This window comes from Schistocerca nitens, unplaced genomic scaffold (assembly GCF_023898315.1).
Source record: "Schistocerca nitens isolate TAMUIC-IGC-003100 unplaced genomic scaffold, iqSchNite1.1 HiC_scaffold_363, whole genome shotgun sequence".
Lineage (NCBI taxonomy): Eukaryota > Metazoa > Arthropoda > Insecta > Orthoptera > Acrididae > Schistocerca > Schistocerca nitens.
Genome location: NW_026045897.1, coordinates 2955742 through 2975498, shown reverse-complemented (window position 1 = coordinate 2975498; position 19757 = coordinate 2955742). Strand labels below are relative to the sequence as shown.

The following is a 19757-nucleotide window of genomic DNA, read 5'->3' as shown; positions in this document are numbered from 1 at the left end:
AGCGTGATCACAACTGTTTAGCTTTCATAGCCTTAATAAGCCGAAGCAATTTGTGATATCATCATATGCACTACGTCCGGTTCGTCGAAGTGACGGTTCTCGTACGCGTCTGCGACGATGGAAGAACTCCAGCCACAAATAAACTCTTTCAAACACTAGGACGGCAGAAGGCGATCCTCTGACTAATATACTCTAATACTGTCTTCTCCTCTCTGTGTTCTATAGACGAGAAGTCTCAAGTATAGGCAGAGGAAGTGCTCTCAATTACTGAACGCTGCGTACTCAACGACGACTTCCAACCCGGAGGTGAAGTCCAGAATCGTATAGGTTCGCAACAGTACAGTGCCTAACTGTTATAACTATAAACTCTCCTGAGAGCAAAGACAGCAAGTCCTTCCGTACCATCAAAGCTGATATCGAGCGATCGTCACACACGGGCGCTCACAACGGAAGACTGTCTCTCTCCAGCACTGGCTTCCCAGCAAGGCTTGGCTCCCCACCATCGTAATTCCGAAACCACGGAATATTCTCCCTCTCTATAGATTCTTCCGAACGCCGACCAACCATATTTTAGTCTTTTGTCGTCCAGCGCAGAAAGTTTGCGAGGAAAAAACCTATACTAGTACAATGGTACGCTTCTGAGTAAAAATCCTGCGTGGTTTCCGAGGTGCCGCTTCTTCGTTCCTCTCATCTGCGTCCAAGATTTTCAGCGTTTGGAAGTATTATACGGTTATCCTTTCGGCTCCTACTACAATAGCGACCGGACGTGCTCCACAACGTCTGTATAGCTACTTCTTGCGTTTAAGGGGACCACACCCTGACTATTTAACCCATGTTAATTTAGGCAAGTATTTGACCCATTTCCGAAAACTATTTGATGCAGGACCTTAATAGTTTTACTGTATGTTACATGATGCTAATAGAATCAACTGTACTAAAACCTACTTTATCTATTTTATAGTTTTTAAGAAATAAAATAAATATTAAGTTTTTCTGCAGAAAATATTTTTGTGAGCTTCCTAATGGGGGAATATTAATGAATGTAGTACCAGAGGTGGATTTTTATGTTATGCAGAGTCTCTGAAAATTTCATTCATTTATCTGTGATAGTTTCTGATATAATGGGGCATATGCACTGAAAATATTAGTTTGTGGGAAATTGACTTTAAATAAAGAACTTATGAAATTTGTTACTTACAGTTAATTAAAACTGTCCTGCTCCATATGATGGCCCTTCTTTGGCCTCTAGCAGGTCTTCTAGCTTCTTTTTCACCTTCCTGGATGTTTGTCTTGCTTTCTTGGCCATATTAGATGCAGACCTGTCTGCATCGGCTATCCTCATTTTATCGCAATGTTGCAGGCCAGTGAACATATTTTCAATAGGATTAATTTCCAGATTTTTCAGTACCCTACACTTTCCAATATTACCACAATTTAATGTAATAACAGCATCATGAACTCCTTGTTTCATTGTATGCATGGGAACAAATACAATTTTAGGAGGTGCTTCCAAATTATGCTGTTGGAACATTCATCTGGGTCGTGTCTGCCCATGGAGGCATTTCCTTAGAAGGTCAGGATGAGCCCAGTCTCTGAAAATAGGTTTAATTGCTGTAATAACAGCAGCAGGAAGAGAATGCTGGTGAGAATAAGACTTTCCAGTTGCCTGAGCCCTATTGTATTTGCACCACGAATGGACACAATCCATCATCGGTGGAGGATTTATGGAAGAATATGGCCCAAACATCTCTCTTCATTGCCTCCAGATTTTCTTTATTTCTCCTAATTGCCGGCCCATAGTATACCTGCAAGTTTTCTATTTCAGTTTTAGTTAACCGACCCTGTCCGGTTAACAATTTTCCATCTTCTAATTTTTTTTCCTCTCATATCAACAGTTAGTTTTCTCAGCTTTTTTCCCAAACGTTTTTAAACACGGCCTACATATTCTATTTTACTAATAATGGCATCTCCATATGGCTTAGAGTTCACCACATTGTTGTATGCATTACTGTCACCATCGCCCAAATATTTGGTGTACCGTACGCCTCTTGTTTCTACGAGTGATGAAATATTTGTTGTACTCCATGAACTTCCATACCACCACTTGTTCCTCTAAAATTAGCCACACAGTTGTGTTCTTTATGTTCATTGACTTACCAACATTTGCAATATTTAGACATTATCTCCACATCTAACACTTTACTGGTGTCTACACTCGTGGCAGTCACTACTCCATTCAGAGAAGTATGTCCTCTTTTCTGCCAACTTCCATCAAGTGCAACAGCAGTATACGAGCATCCACCATCTTCTTCCACTGCTTTCCTAGCAGCCAGTTTTATGCTTTCCTCACTGACCTCACACACATAGCTTTCTCTAATATTGCAGTCAGTTTTTCAAATTTATTTGCTGGTTGATATAAGTTCATCACTGAACAAAATGTTCTCCCTGCAGCCATGCCCTTGCCAATGGATCGTAAGGCATAAACTAATCTAATATTGATTTCATAAGGGCCACTTGCATCTGGTTTTGAAGAACTCATAAATTAAATCACAGCTGAGCACTTAGTGCAAATTAAATCCAAAGCAATTGTTAGGTCTTTCCTCCCACTGGCACTCTCACAAATTTTCACACTCTGTGACTCACCACACTGTCTACATTGTACAAATTTAGAAATTACATCTGATAATATTCTCAAATCTATAATAATGTTACTGAGCCCCTTGTCACTTACAGTAAATGCGTTGTAACTCTCTTGAAATGGTGAGAGCTTCTTTGATGATGTACTTGTTGAAGAATTACTATTAGAAACATCGTTGCCAGACGACATAACCTCTTGTACAGAAAGCTTACTAAACTTGTTTCCTCTAAATTGTCGTTTCTTGAAAATGCTTTTACGTTTAGTCATCTTCAATAAACACAACAAAACACTCATAAACAAGCACTGCAAACGTAAGTGTAACAACTACTCGCAATCGCACTTGAACAAAACTAACCGCGTGTTTGAAAGCGTGTTGTTTACAAAGATCAGAAACAAAATAACACCGACCGTTGCATTCCAAGGATAGCCAACACACTCGCGAGTAAAAAAATCCATAACGTACTATGTAGTGGATATAAAGATCTAAAATATATGCAGAAAAGTGGGTGACAGAGTAGTGGGCGCGGCACATAAACACACGTGGTAGAAAAATGCTTTTTAAATGCTCGAAAAAAATATTTTTCAGCAAAATCCTTTTCAGAGTACTTAAATAGAACCTTAATCTATCGAAATATTATGAAAACACCGCGTGGTCCCCTTAAGCAGGACAAACACCTATGCTTGCCTTCCACCCAGAGCTTGAGTTCTGCCTTCCGTTTCATCTCCATTGGCATTCCATCTTCTACTAGTATAGGCAATCATTCATTACGCCGTTTTTATAATAGAGACACGCCATCACCTTTCATGCAATAAGCGTTAACAGTTATTTACATGATGTACGTGACAATGTCAGTCTCCTTTATATATTCATATATACGATGTACAACCTATCACATGATACCTAACTGTGTTTGTAGATCATGGCAAAGTATGTGGATGAGTTCTTGTAAGGTGCGAAATTATAGCCACCTTAAAAGTGAAGTGGTACCATTCGAGATCACCAGAAAAGAAGAAATTCGAGGCAACTCACTGTGCTTGCAAACTCATGAGGACAGTCTTTTGACATATTTATGGTATCATTCTCGTGAATCTGTAGCCCAACAGGTCGCTACATTAATTCAGATGCAGATGTGAAGATTATGTACAATCTCAAAAACCATTTGCAACTTGTTCAGTCTGAAAAGATTCCAAAAGAAATATGTTTCAAAGACGAGAATGCGCATGAGTGCACACACACACACACACACACACACACACACACACAAATCTCACAGCCCTCGAATACATCGACAAATTGGATTGGTCAATTGGACATCAATGCATCATCCATCCTGTTACCTTGAAGATGATGAGACCGTAAGTCATGTAGAGAAAACACGAATACAAGGTGGTGACAAGAGCTTTCAACAACAGAGAATACACGCTATTACACAACGCTGGTGAAAGACCTTATAACGTGATAGTGACTATGTAGAAAAATAGTACATATACAATTAATGTTGACTTATGTTGTTAGCAAATTCTTGCTCTTAAAAATAAACATGTTGTCACAAAGTAACTGTGGGACATTATTTATTGAGCAAACATCGTAGCTCTTGGGTAGATATAACAGGTCTTGAGGAGATTACAGTGAGGTGAAAGAAAGAAGAACTCAGGTCCTATAGCTATCGAAAACTCGGTGTTCGTTCTGCGATATTTTTTCGCGCAGCTTTCTCTACGGGCGTGGCAAATTGCATGAGGTAAGTTGTTGTTTATTGTGTCGCTCTGATACATGGAGATGAAAATACTGCAGCTTTTTCGTGCTATGAGATGCCAGGAAAGCATTACCTGCCTACTCGATTGGGGACCTAGACCGACTTATAACATCTGCTGCTCCGTCAATATGGCTGCAATACAAGGAGGCCGCTATAATATCGTAAGAGAACAGACAGGCAAAAACAGACGAGTGTAGTCGATTCCAAGTCCGTACATTAGAACGGTGAGGAGAGACGGACAAATTCGCTACAAAGTGGCATTGACGACAACGTCGACGGAGAGCAAAAGCGTCTTACGTGAGTGCCGTTGATGCTGCTCCAGGAACGCGATATTGTCTTGTTACAACTGAGATAACTTGAAATCAAGACGAACACAGAAACGAAAGAGAAGCCCTACTGCATAACACTTTCGTCCTGAGAAAGTTGCTTTCAGGTAGGTCGTAAAGCACAGTCTGGTGTCACTGAGCAGTACAGAAAATTAAAATGGTGAGATTTGAATGCTTGAAAGAGAAACGAGTATTTCGTCTAATCTGTGATGTTCGCTGTCTTTTAGCAACTTGGTAAGGATTTCTTTTAAGTTAAGTTCTCACATCACTCGACAGATAGTTCACGGAGATATTTGTACCAGTGGCGCAGAGAAAAAGTTGGAATCGCGAAACTGAACAAACCTCCTGGACCCGATGAAATACCTGTAACATTCTATAGAGAATATACGGATGAGTTAGCCTTTTTTTTACCATAATACACCGTAGTTCTCTCGAACAAGAAACTCTACCGAATAGTTGGCAGAAAATAGACTTTCATCCACGTCCGCAGGAAGGGCAGCAGAGGTGAACCACAAAACTACCGTCTAATATCTCTAACATGTACCTGCTGTAGAATTTTAGAACATATTTTGTGTGGTGTCGTCCAAAAAGCGACGAACCAAAACAACGTTGGTACTTCTCAACGAAACCACAAGTGAACATAGTCGCTGCCAGAAGTATCAACGAGGCGTAGACACGCTCGAAAGAGTTTCGACCCTCCTCCGCTTCTGCTCGGCAGAACACTCTTTCTACTAGGCCAGCGAACGTTGGGTTATTCTGTACTCTAAATAAATGTTATTGGCAATTTTCCTTCGAGTGAGGAGACTTGCATCAGTATCAAGTGATATGTTAATGTTCAGTGACAGTTATAAATATTCCTGTGAAAATGGACTGTATGAAGTTGAGAAGTCAATCTTGTCTGTTCTATAACAAAGCGAACTAATATTTTGTGTGTCACAGTACCCACTCGACCTCCTCCCAGAATAGAGTCAAGCACCCAGCACTGTTCCGACCAGTCTGTTGTCGTTCGGTACGATATTCTGAGCACAGTGCGTAATGATGTATCTCGACAGAATGACCAACACAAGACGGTACTGTGAGCCGCTTCAATTATCTTGCGAAACCGTACTTACATTGTTCCAACAACCAACATTAACTCATCAGTCTGAAAATACACTACTGACCCGAGTACGGACAGTCGAAACAAGATTTGAGTAATTACAGGGCATTGAAGCATTTAAGCTATAATTCTTCCCTCTTGACATACAGAAATACTACAAGAAAAAGCTCTAATGTCTCCTACAATGAGAAGTACACCATGGCAAGGACTTGACCGTGTTTTGAAGACAAGGGATGTAGAAGTAAATGTACAGGCCTCACCATCATATTAACTATACTCCATATACAATGTCATTGGCTATTATAGTTACTGAAATAATACAACGGTGCAGCCAAGTAAAAATTACAAGGCAATGCCAGAGGCGAAGGGACACAAGAGTACTGAGCAACGCTCATGTGCAGGACACTGAAGTCTGGTGCCAATGGAGCAAAACGGCGTGATAGGGAAAGAGAGGTTCCGCCATTTCAGTGATCGCGCGAAACGGAACAAGAATGCCCAAGTAGGACGCGAGAAATGTAGGGCGCAGAGTGGCGCTGCAGAAAACACCAACGACAGCGTCTGAAGTGTAGCGTTTGGACTTCACAGAGCGTTCAGGAAAGCTGACCGGGGAGAAAAGGCAGGACAAGTGACATCACTATTGCTTCACCGTAGCATGACCAAGGCACGCAAATCTCGCACAAATATTTCTCGTTTCCATCGGAAGTTAAGCAGTCTGCAGCCCAGCGGCCTGAAGGAGGGATCTATGTTACTATGGCATCTGTTTATTTAGCTTTCTGTGAGCTTATATCGAACAGTAAGTCCTACCCTCGGGATGCTGACGCTTCCAGCTGCAGTGCAGTCCAATGGAAACTGTTTCGGCACCACAGACCTGTGAGTCGTTTGGAGCGCTATACAACGGTTGCTGCCGCCTTCCATCCTGAGGGTCTCCGGTTTCCGTCCGGGAACGTAAGGCTACTTTTCAGTCATCATGAGGTGCGAGCCACGTCAGCTGCCGACCTTCTGCTCCTGAGGTCGGACTGCCTTCCCTGTGTGCAGTCTACAGTGTGGTCATGGCGACCTGGTCACTCACTTCTGCAGCTGCTGGCTGGCTGTGAAAGCGCGGGCGCCGCCGCGCCGCGCCGCGCGCGCCGCGCCGCGTGCTGGCGGCTTGTTCACAGCAGCTGGTGCTGTTTCCACGCCCGCCACCCACAGTTTGGTCAGTGAGTGCCGGGGCAGCGCCGCGTGCTGGCGGCCTGTTCACAGCAGCTGGTGCTGTTTCCACGCCCGCCACCCACAGTTTGGTCAGTGAGTGCCGGGGCAGCGCCGCGTGCTGGTGGCCTGTTCACAGCAGCTGGTGCTGTTTCCACGCCCGCCACCCACAGTTTGGTCAGTGAGTGCCGGAGCAGCGCCGCGTGCTGGCGGCCTGTTCACAGCAGCTGGTGCTGTTTCCACGCCCGCCACCCACAGTTTGGTCAGTGAGTGCCGGGGCAGCGCCGCGTGCTGGCGGCCTGTTCACAGCAGCTGGTGCTGTTTCCACGCCCGCCACCCACAGTTTGGTCAGTGAGTGCCGGGGCAGCGCCGCGTGCTGGCGGCCTGTTCACAGCAGCTGGTGCTTTTTCCACGCCCGCCACCAACAGTTTGGTCAGTGAGTGCCGGGGCAGCGCCGCGTGCTGGCGGCCTGTTCACAGCAGCTGGTGCTGTTTCCACGCCCGCCACCCACAGTTTGGTCAGTGAGTGCCGGGGCAGCGCCGCGTGCTGGCGGCCTGTTCACAGCAGCTGGTGCTGTTTCCACACGCGCCACCCACAGTTTGGTCAGTGAGTGCCGGGGCAGCGCCGACTGCTGGCGGCCTGTTCACAGCAGCTGGTGCTGTTTCCACGCCCGCCACCCACAGTTTGGTCAGTGAGTGCCGGGGCAGCGCCGCGTGCTGGCGTCCTGTTCACAGCAGCTGGTGCTGTTTCCACGCCCGCCACCCACAGTTTGGTCAGTGAGTGCCGGGCAGCGCCGCGTGCTGGCGGCCTGTTCACAGCAGCTGGTGCTGTTTCCACGCCCGCCACCCACAGTTTGGTCAGTGAGTGCCGGGGCAGCGCCGCGTGCTGGCGGCCTGTTCACAGCAGATGGTGCTGTTTCCACGCCCGCCACCCACAGTTTGGTCAGTGAGTGCCGGGGCAGCGCCGCGTGCTGGCGGCCTGTTCACAGCAGCTGGTGCTGTTTCCACGCCCGCCACCCACAGTTTGGTCAGTGAGTGCCGGGGCAGCGCCGCGTGCTGGTGGCCTGTTCACAGCAGCTGGTGCTGTTTCCACGCCCGCCACCCACAGTTTGGTCAGTGAGTGCCGGGGCAGCGCCGCGTGCTGGCGGCCTGTTCACAGCAGCTGGTGCTGTTTCCACGCCCGCCACCCACAGTTTGGTCAGTGAGTGCCGGGGCAGCGCCGACTGCTGGCGGCCTGTTCACAGCAGCTGGTGCTGTTTCCACGCCCGCCACCCACAGTTTGGTCAGTGAGTGCTGGGGCAGCGCCGACTGCTGGCGGCCTGTTCACTGCAGCTGGTGCTGTTTCCACGCCCGCCACCCACAGTTTGGTCAGTGAGTGCCGGGGCAGCGCTGACTGCTGGCGGCCTGTTCACAGCAGCTGGTGCTGTTTCCACGCCCGCCACCCACAGTTTGGTCAGTGAGTGCCGGGGCAGCGCCGCGTGCTGGCGGCCTGTTCACAGCAGCTGGTGCTGTTTCCACGCCCGCCACACACAGTTTGGTCAGTGAGTGCCGGGGCAGCGCCGCGTGCTGGAGGCCTGTTCACAGCAGCTGGTGCTGTTTCCACGCCCGCCACCCACAGTTTGGTCAGTGAGTGCCGGGCCAGCGCCGACTGCTGGCGGCGTGTTCACAGCAGCTGGTGCTGTTTCCACGCCCGCCACCCACAGTTTGGTCAGTGAGTGCCGGGGCAGCGCCGACTGCTGGCGGCCTGTTCACAGCAGCTGGTACTGTTTCCATGCCTGCCACCCACAGTTTGGTCAGTGAGTGCCGGGGCAGCGCCGCGTGCTGGCGGCCTGTTCACAGCAGCTGGTGCTGTTTCCATGCCCGCCACCCACAATTTGGTCAGTGAGTGCCGGGGCAGCGCCGACTGCTGGCGGCCTGTTCACAGCAGCTGGTGCTGTTTCCACGCCCGCCACCCACAGTTTGGTCAGTGAGTGCCGGGGCAGCGCCGCGTGCTGGCGGCCTGTTCACAGCAGCTGGTGCTGTTTCCACGCCCGCCACCCACAGTTTGGTCAGTGAGTGACGGGGCAGCGCCGACTGCTGGCGGCCTGTTCACAGCAGCTGGTGCTGTTTCCACGCCCGCCACCCACAGTTTGGTCAGTGAGTGCCGGGGCAGCGCCGACTGCTGGCGGCCTGTTCACAGCAGCTGGTGCTGTTTCCACACCCGCCACCTACAGTTTGGTCAGTGAGTGCCGGGGCAGCGCCGACTGCTGGCGGCCTGTTCACAGCAGCTGGTGCTGTTTCCACGCCCGCCACCCACAGTTTGGTCAGTGAGTGCCGGGGCAGCGCCGCGTGCTGGCGGCCTGTTCACAGCAGCTGGTGCTGTTTCCACGCCCGCCACCCACAGTTTGGTCAGTGAGTGCCGGGGCAGCGCCGCGTGCTGGCGGCCTGTTCACAGCAGCTGGTGCTGTTTCCACGCCCACCACCCACAGTTTGGTCAGTGAGTGCCGGGGCAGCGCCGACTGCTGGCGCGCCCACCACCGCCAGCTGCCTCAGACGCCGATACTTCTGAAACGATACACTTAAACGTCTAAATTGGTGTTCGTATGTGCCTGGTTGGCATCTAAAACATTGGTGAACCTTATTTTGATCTTGAAATACGTAAATCTCAGTACAGGGTAACAGAACTGTGTTGAAATTAAATTTTGAACGGAAGTATGTCAAGCTCACACGCTACCCGATTCAAAATCCAGACTAGTTAGTACAACGAACAGTTCACCTGCAAGAAAGCAACCCGTTTTCAGTGAAATTTATTTACGCTATCTTAAACAAAATTATTCCGATTAAATTGTTGGCCTTGAATATTATTAATCTTTATATTTAGTCTTGCAAACAATGAATGTACGAGAACTGTTAATTTAATTAGACAGCAAATTAACATAAAACCTGACTTTTTCATGAAACTGATTGCAAACTCACGAGACAGCGGTTTCCTGAGATATACAGGTATTAAGTCTCTGAAGTAATATATTATTTTCACAAGTACATTCCTATAATGACTGTACCTTACAATGGACATGAATCTTCCTGACAAATTTGTTGACCTACCTATGCGAACGGACCGCTTGTATATCCTGCGACATGTTACTGTTAAGATAATTAAGAAATTGTCAAAAAACAAATTTTATTTACCGTACCGTACTTGCTATGTGCAGTGGAAGACGGTATTTTATCACCTTTCACAAAAGTGTTTCTGCAGCACACAACTCGCGATGTGCAATGCGAGTAAACAAGCACAGCCACGACAGTAAAGAATTAAAAATGAGGAGCTAAACTTAACGACTGATAAATGAGGACAAAGACTCCAAGTAAAAACCACTCTTCATAAAGCGGCGAAAACAATGTACATGCTCATAAAGTTCACGTACCTAGACGGGTGAGAAAAGTATTTATTAAGAAGTTTTCTGTATACAACTGCTTTCCTCGACACTAGTTTCAACTATAAAACAAAACTATATGTTGCATTATGATATTTCTACAGTAAACTTCAACCATACGGAATGTTCCAACAGTAAGAAATTACACAGTTACAAGTATATATATAAAACTGGATTACCTTACAAAATCCTGCCCTGACATTTTTCTATTCATATAATCTAGTTTTATTTTCTCAAAACACATTAGTACAAAACCCTTTCTAAGTAATGTTGCCTCCAATACACGAAGGTCAGCTTCCATCCTTTTCAAACCGATTTTAGACTATGTAACACACGCTGACTGCTACTCTGACAAAGTAGAACTAACCTCTCCGACCAAGATCAGTGGTCACAAGAACAAACTTGCAAAGAATATGGTTATTTTGATACTACGAAGGTTGAGTGCATTTATGAAATCCACAATTCTATTTACATTTATGGCCAAAACTACCTGAAATTGTCGTGGCAAATACAACAGACTCCTTTCCAATTATCAGTTATAGTCTGCGAACATCAAATCTTGTTGTCCCGACTTCGCACTGCTGGTGGGGTGCACTGTGCGTCCAATTGGCACAACGCACTCCACACTGCACCACGGCAACCCACAATAGTAGAGTTCGCATTACCGATCTCCATATGGTAAGCCAATGTCGAGTAAAGGGCAAAGAAACAAGCGAGTAATCCTAATATTCATAGGCCCAGAACCAGTGATTTCCCCACTAACAAGTCCTCAAGGATCCAGACTGCAGGTTGAGGAAAAACACATCACAACAGGTGTCCGAAGTGGCCACAATTATGTGGAGGCAGACTGAAGCGTGGCTCCTCATGGACGCCAGTATGCATTAAAAATCCCAGTGTTGTCCCGAATGCACTGACAAGAACCCACAGTGCTTTCCTGGAGCTCATCGACACTATCTACGGGGTCAGAATACGGCAGGGCTTTTTAATATCCCCAAACCAAAAACTTTTAAAGGGTTCAAGTCGGAGGACCTGCGAGCCCTTGGTGCTGGCCGGCCCTGACCGATACGATTGTTGTCCAGATTCTGTTTACCAATATTTAGCTATCCAGATAGCAAAATCAAACTAGGGCAGTTCAGCACTTAATAATTTACGCCTCATTTGTGGTGTTTCGAAATAGAGTTAACCTCAGACACAATACTGTTGTAACGTCTTGGATCGCCTGCCACTGAAGCCTCTTGAGCATATCCGAGACGCTGCCTCGCTCAGCAGATAAATGTGAAAGAAAACGCACCGCTCTTCCGTCGATCTTACCGGGTAAGGGTCCATGACGGATGAGCAACGCGCGGCAACTGGTCGAGCGAGCGTTCTTTAAGCCACTTCTCTCGTTGGTAAATTACATTTCGTTGCGATTTTCTCATGAATCTCAGCTTGGCACCTTGTATTTCAACAACTAGTTTAATTCGCTCGTTCCAGTTTATGTCTCCCGGACGCTTAATCCCAGATTTATTGCAGTTGTTACTAAATCCAATAATTTTTCACCCATAATGTAATCGAACAGTAATGGATCGTTCTACTTTCTTCAGCACAAGAACTCTGTAAGTCTACCAATCGTCTAGTCACAGCAGTTTCTCTTCATTTTCACTACAGATTTGTGGCATTCCTACTTTCCTACAAACATCATCATCGTACCCTCACGAAGTTTTCCATGTTCTCCTCCAGATCATTTGTATACAAATACAGGGTGAACATTAATAAAACCAACATACTGCAGGAACGAAATTTTGACTGGAAAGAGAAAGAAAGGTCCTATGAACATGTGTCCGGAAATGCATTGTGGCCAGAGCAGATGGTGTTAACGAATGACAGTTCCTCTGACATTTCAAGCCCTCTTTTGGCGTCTGATCATGGGTTCTTCCATACAGACGGGGTGGCGACACTTGTGAGGAGCGACAGTTGTGAGGAGCGACATTTGTGAGGAGATCCGGCCGAACAGGTATCGAGCGGTCTACTGGGACACCAGACAGGTAGCACACCGCAGTTCAGTACTGCATCGTCACGTCACTGCCGTCACACAGGAGTGCAACGCATCAGGCAAAAAGCGTGGGATCTACACAAGATCCGACCGATGCTGCAGGAATATTTCTGCAAGAACATCATTACCTAATGAGTGACGGGAGCAAATTTTTACTTGCAGATGACGACAGAGGACCAAATGACTGGTGTTCGCCAGAGAAAGGGGAAAATCCTGTTTCACAGACTCCAATTCGTTCTTTGTCGATGGAACCTTCAAAAGCTCCAGGAAGCAGTTTGAACAGTTATTTAATGTTCATGTCGATATTTCTAGTTCTGAGGAGGAAACAAACCCAGTTCCAACCGTGTACGCCTTGATACTCAATAAAAAGCGAGAAACGTACGATCAATTTTTCACAGTTGTTGAGAGCAACGTACCTGGATGGAATCCTACAGCTATCATGATGGATTTTGAACCTGCAATCATCCAATCATTAACACATTCGTTTCCTGATGCAAAGATTAATGGCTGCAACTGCCATTTCAATCAGTGCTTGTGGAGGCAAGTGCAGAATTGAGGCCTACGAAGAAATTCGTTTTCGCAAAAGATTGTGTTCCGCGTTAGCTCACATTCCGCTGGACATGTTAGATGATGGGTGGCTATGCATTCGGGAGAGCACGCCAGATAATGAAAAACTGCAGGATTTTTACTACTATTTTGTTGAATAATGGTTGGATAATAAAGACATGCCAAGAGATATATGAAACTGCGAGGGGAAGGCGTCACCGCACCAACAATGTTTCAGAAGGATGGAATCGGAGGATAAAGGTTCAACCAAATTTTTACTCCTTAGTAAAAATTCTCAGAGAAGACGCAGAATATCGTGGGCACCGGCTAGTTTTAAATCTATGTGGGAAAAGAAGAAAGAAGTCCTCAATTAAGACAGATGAGGTAGTTTCTAAGACGCTTACAAGACTCTAAGTTGACGGCAATATAAAATCATTTCTTACTTGCGTGGCTTATGCACAGAAATTACAGTGAAAAGGAAATGGCTGAAGCTACAGAAACACTTGTAAATATTGAAAAGGGATTGAGTTCACGTCGATAGCCCTATTGTAAAAATTGTAAATAAATAATCATCCCGTAAATAAGGTAAATAAATATAATGCGGGACGAAGAGAGACTAGCTCCTCGTGGTGTTCCCTGGAAACGAAGTCGACTAAATGTCTCTTGCAAATTGTAAAGGATTCACTAATGAAGTCTGAAAAGTCATAGTTTTTCTAACAATCACAATCAGCATTTTTGTGTAGAGAATTTTATAAACTGTGTCTGTTTGAGTGGACGATGAATACATCTTGTTTCAATACATAAATTGCATTCCTTAACGCTAATTGCTAGCAGGACTCACATTAGACCTCAGTACACTTCCCCTGCATGGTACGGAAAAATTGAGGTTTATTTCGAAATAATTAAAGAAAAATTTTCTACCGACAACCAAATTCTTTAGTTGCCTCCTCTTAATATAGAAAGGTTGCCACTCCTATCATATCAAATTCTGGGTGAGGGGTTGAAAGATGGAAAACATTTTCGGTTTCTATAGTTTCTGTAAAATACATCTTTAAGAATGAAGTTGAGCGAAAATTATGCCCTATGTAAGGTTAATCAGAACAAAAATTCCAATGAAAATAGTCTTATGCTCTTACACATAACTGTTCTGCAACTAATGGTTGACATTATATCGTGGGGGCAAAATCAGCTCCGATGTCTAATTTGACTAAAGCTACTCTTCCTTGCCCACAAAAATTCTGAAATAATGTAACCAGGTTGCATCGGAGGAGTGTGAATGTCCCTCAGCAGCTGCCCGGGCCGGCACAAGCCGAGCGCTCAGTCACACTAAGCGGCAGCAGGTAGTGGCGCAGCATTTGCGACACACCCTGTGCCGGTCCGTTAGCATCCCGGATCTCTCACAAGTGTCGCCACATTCCAGTTTCTCGCAAGAGTCGCTTCACACAAGTGTCGCCACATTCCAGTTTCTCACAAGAGTCGCTTCTCACAAGTGTCGCCACATTCCAGTTTCTCACAAGAGTCGCTTCTCACAAGTGTCGCCACATTCCAGTTTCTCACAAGAGTCGCTTCTCACAAGTGTCGCCACATTCCAGTTTCTCACAAGAGTCACTTCTCACAAGTGTCGCCACATTCCAGTTTCTCACAAGAGTCGCTTCTCACAAGTGTCGCCACATTCCAGTTTCTCACAAGAGTCGCTTCACACAAGTGTCGCCACATTCCAGTTTCTCACAAGAGTCGCTTCTCACAAGTGTCGCCACATTCCAGTTTCTCACAAGAGTCGCTTCTCACAAGTGTCGCCACATTCCAGTTTCTCACAAGAGTCGCTTCTCACAAGTGTCGCCACATTCCAGTTTCTCACAAGAGTCACTTCTCACAAGTGTCGCCACATTCCAGTTTCTCACAAGAGTCGCTTCTCACAAGTGTCACCACATTCCAGTTTCTCACAAGAGTCGCTTCTCACAAGTGTCACCACATTCCAGTTTCTCACAAGAGTCGCTTCTCACAAGTGTCGCCACATTCCAGTTTCTCACAAGAGTCGCTTCTCACAAGTGTCGCCACATTCCAGTTTCTCACAAGAGTCGCTTCTCACAAGTGTCGCCACATTCCAGTTTCTCACAAGAGTCGCTTCTCACAAGTGTCTACAACTCAGACAGACACCCGTGGAGGGAGGCGGCGGACTGTGTGGACAACAGATTTGGAGGACCGACTTCTACAGGATATTGAGACGAACCGCAGTACAAACTCCAGCGAAGTGGACCGCCAACATTACGTAACCTAAAGTACGGTTACGTGTGTCCTGCATTACAACCGCTACTGTCCCTATCATCTGCAATCCCGTGGAGGCCATTCTGAACATCTGTTGTGACGCGGGTGCAATGCAGCTGTGCACTGTGTTCCGGGTTTATTTATTTTCATTGCACGCACACTGTCCATTTCCCGGAACATGTTCACAGGAAATTTTTCCTTCATTCCCAATCATCAACCCGTCCCTGTAGTAGGTTTCATTAACGTCCACACTGTGTAGTGAGTAGTAGCGACCTCGTGGCATTGTGTTGGTGCAATCCCCGTCTTACATTTACATCTTGGTCTTGGTCTTTCAGCCCGGTAAGAACAACATGATAAATTCTGTTATTGGGAAAGTCGTGAAATCAGTCATAAAGTTTGAGTGAAATTCAGTAAGCTCGTGATTTGTTCACGGGGCGGCAGCGCCAACTGCACAGAATGCGATTCGCAGGTTACAGAACTGCGCCAACCTGCGCACACTGGTATACGCCGCTGTGTCTGTCATTGACGAAGACAACGAGCTGTGTTTCGAAAATCCACGCTGGTTCTTACAGGAGAGATTTTAGTTCTCCAAAAAGCGTAAAACGTGATGCATAACTCGATTCTTGTTGAAAATTAAACTGGAGCATGTTTTTCTATTCACTTACTATTTATTGCTCCACCGCCCTACCATAAACTACTACTAATGGGGGAATGTTTTATTTCTCATAACCCCTCCCAAAGTACGCAGGTATTATATCAGCTCGAGGTGCCTTATCTCGGATAAGCGATTTTGTAATCGGCGATGACTTATATCGTTGCACTGCCCAATAATGAAAATACTTCGCGCTGCTGAATTCAAAAATCATCTAATGTAACTAATGAGGTCTTGGTTTGGAGATAAGGAGAAATGTGAGCTTTTTCCCGATCTATAATATCGGTTTGAAGGTAATTTTGTTTTGGGAGTTATCACACATGCTAAATGAAAAAAACCCACACACACAACAGTCCAGAAGCTTTTAGGTTATAAACATTACTATTATTATTGCTGTGGCTGCGAGCTTCATCCTGCTTGTGTTATAATTAGTGCAAAGGTGGTTTTCGAGGGCTTTTGAAGCGTACAACTTCTTAAAATGAAATGCCGTCCAAATCTGTATTTCAGTGAATAATTTTTATTACATATGCGGTGAAATAACATTTTCGTCACGAAAACACAATCTGACGCGTCTCCCTAAGACTGCGTATCAGCATTATTTTGGTATGAAGGTGGAGGGCCATATTAAATCGTAGGCTCCTCATGTATGTTGCAGCTCTTGTTCAGTCATACGCATGAAAAATAATGCCTCCGAATTTTGTATGTGGAAATTCGTAAAGATTTTAAATAAAACAAACTTTAGTAGCATTTTAGATTTTTATTCTTCACGTCTACATATTTGTTTCTCAACATTGTCATCCTGCCGACGAACACATTTCACCCAATGAGAGACCAGTTTGTTGATACCGTCACTGTACAACGTTGGACTTTGTTGACGCAGCCACAACCTCGCCTCTGCTTGCACCGTTTCGTCACTATCAAAGTTAAGTGCTCGAAGGCGTTGTTTAAGTTCTGCAACAGATGAAAATCGGAGGAGACGAAGACGGAACTGCGTGGAGAACGCTCGACGACAGTGAAGCAAAGGCGTCGGATCGCTGCGTCTGCCGCAGTGCCGGTGTGCAGCGTGCCACTGTCACGCTGGAGGAGGCGGCGCTCCACCTGTAGACGAATTCATCGAATTCTTGCTTTCAGTTTTCTGACGGTATCGCAGTCGCTTGCAGAGTTTACGGTGGTGTCTTTAGGTATGAATTCCAAATGAACCACACTTTGAACTTCCCAAAGTACTGCGAGCATGGCTTTGTCCGCAGATAGAATGGTCTTGAACTCGTCTGTCGTCGATGATCCTTTGTCGTGGAACTCCATTGATGCACTGTTATTTTCAGAGTCGAATTGGTGAAACGAGCTTTCGTCACCGGTCACAATGTTGTTAAGGAATTCCACACCCTGACACTCAAAATGCAAAAGAAACTGTTGACAAATGTCGGGTGTCCTACGTGAGGAGTGAGCATTAGAGGAACACACCATGCACACATTTTTCTGTGCTGGCATTCTGTAATGATGACCTGCACACGATCTCGCGATATCCCATGATTATCTGCAGACTGTATCCGTCTTATCCGACGATTTTCCCTGACGAGTTGACGTACCAGATCACGGTGAGCCGCTCGCGGTCGCCCACTTCGAGGTCTGTCACACACACTGAGGTTAGCACCACCGTTTCCCTCATTACGAGCGTGAACAACCCTACGTCACGTATTACTGACGTCGATACAATCATGGTCGTACACAGCTTCCATTCCTCTATGGGTTTAAGTTAGAGGCACATTTTCTGCTTTTAGAAACTCGATTACAGCAAGCTGTTTGTCACCACCGACGTAGTTACATTACAGACAGCCACGTCACACGTTACAGTTCGGAGCCCTCTGGCGGCAGACTGTGGCAACTTGCGTCAGCGAAGGGAGGAAGTCTGCCGAGTGACACAGGCAGGACGTGTGATGCCTCAGCCGACACTGAGAACAGAGCAAGAAATTGGACGCATTAGTTTTCAGCGCGCCTTCGTAATAAGAGAATGGCTGAAAAATAAGAAACCGTCTGCGGCTGCTGCTGTGTGTATAGTTTGTCGGGACTCTGCAAACCATGCAGATAGCTGCTCTTTCTTTAAAAAAAGAAAAATAATTCAATACTGTATAACCCATCTGCTATTGGATCTATTCTACATTCAGAAGGCTCCCATTTGCTTCTCGACCACTAAAATTATAAATTGAAATAGGAAATGGAGACGGTGTAGAACAAGAAAAGCCCAAATAGGGCTTCACGTCCCAGGAGTCTGATTTTGACGAAAAATGTAATACACCTAGTCATCGAGTTGCCACTGATCAACACAGAGAAAGATCTCATTAGAATTTTCTGTATTGGAACAAAAGTATCAGGGTTTTCGGAATCAAGTAATGCTTGAAGATTAGTGCTGTGCTGTACGTAAGGAGGCTCTGGAACTCACTCCGAAGAGGCAAGCCAAAAGGCAAGGATCTTGCACAGCCACCAACCTCCAGGTAAGTTACGTCAATTTAGAACTCTGAGAATATAACGGTCATAAAAAAACTCAAATAGACTTTCAACGTTATTGGCGTATGCAGTTAAAATATATTGTTTTCTCTTAATCCGTTAAAACAGAATACTTCCACCTACCGATGCCACGGAAAGTAGAGCCAATAACAATTTTTCTTTGCCGTATTCGTTTCTTCCAAAGCACAACTAGTAAGTTTCAAGACATAAAGTAAAAAAAAAAAAATGTTCTTGGGTGACCCTGACCATTGCACATTTAATGTGATGATTGAAGGATACTCCAGCTGTGAAAAAATTTCAGAAGGCCCGGCACACACTCATCCTTGTATATTCCTCTTTCCAACTTGATTTTACTCATTTCTCAGTATTCTTAGGCAGTCTCCTTAAATTTACTTTTATCAGAACATTGCTGTTTCAGAAAACATTTGTTTTCTAGACCTACAAATTCTTCATTTATCTGCCACTGTCATTAGTGTTATTAATGTCACAATTATTGCCATTATTATTATTATTAGTGGCAACAACTGCAGTGATGGAAGTAGTGCCAGTATTATCTTTGTTAGTACATAGTCAGTATAACATACTCACTTCAGACACTCAAATCATTTTAATACCAGACGTCGTATTAAAATTGTTGTTTCTTGGGTAACTAAGATATAATTAAAACCGTATGTGTGAAACCCTGGTCTGATGTGCGAGAGGACGAGATGGCCCTAATCAGATCTGGTTAAATAAATAAAATACAGTAATTAAGATTTCTTTCTGTTTCATTGCCGGTATGGTCGCAAAGCAGTAAGGAACTGTTGCCCGTTCTGTGACTACTGAAGGCAGAGGTGAAACACTAATTTTTCAGCTACAGTGTTCTGTAAAAAGAACGATATACAGGGTGATTACAATCAAACTTAATCTTTCAAACCGCTGTAGGAATAACACCACTGGTCAGGATGACGGCAAATTGCAACGGAATATTATCGGAGAAGGGGGAAAGGTATGTCAAAAGGAAAATAAATAGTTACAAAATGTAGCATTAGATGGTGCTGTAAGCATCATAATGTAATAGTGGTCGACTACAAATGACAAACGAATCATACAACAAAGCCTAAGGTGTACGTCTGGCGTTAAAAAAACTGTGCTATTCAGTGTGCATGGGTGCAAATGAGTGATACTGTTAGTTACGTACCGGTAAGCTCATCCACCACGGTGAGGTCATATCACATCGGATGGGAAAAATCGGTTGTTAAGTATCCTGAAGCCGAAAACCGTATCAAAAGCATCAATCACATCGATTTTTAGTTGTCCTGAAGAAACGCACAATAAGCATCACTCAAAATCAAATCGAGTTA

At 45.3% G+C, this 19757-nt stretch overlaps 1 protein-coding gene across 1 annotated transcript in view; it reads left to right on the top strand.

The window, feature by feature from the left end:
• Window positions 1–6628: 6628 nt before the first annotated feature.
• LOC126228343 (translation initiation factor IF-2-like) overlaps window positions 6629–19757 on the top strand; it is a 140429-nt gene continuing 127300 nt past the window's right edge. The window contains exons 1-8 of the mRNA XM_049942292.1: window positions 6629–6687; window positions 6895–7012; window positions 7060–7182; window positions 7288–7437; window positions 7543–7692; window positions 7740–7946; window positions 8052–8201; window positions 8419–8541. Of these exons, the coding sequence (XP_049798249.1) occupies window positions 6629–6687; window positions 6895–7012; window positions 7060–7182; window positions 7288–7437; window positions 7543–7692; window positions 7740–7946; window positions 8052–8201; window positions 8419–8541 (1080 nt within the window). The remainder of the gene's footprint in view (window positions 6688–6894; window positions 7013–7059; window positions 7183–7287; window positions 7438–7542; window positions 7693–7739; window positions 7947–8051; window positions 8202–8418; window positions 8542–19757) is intronic.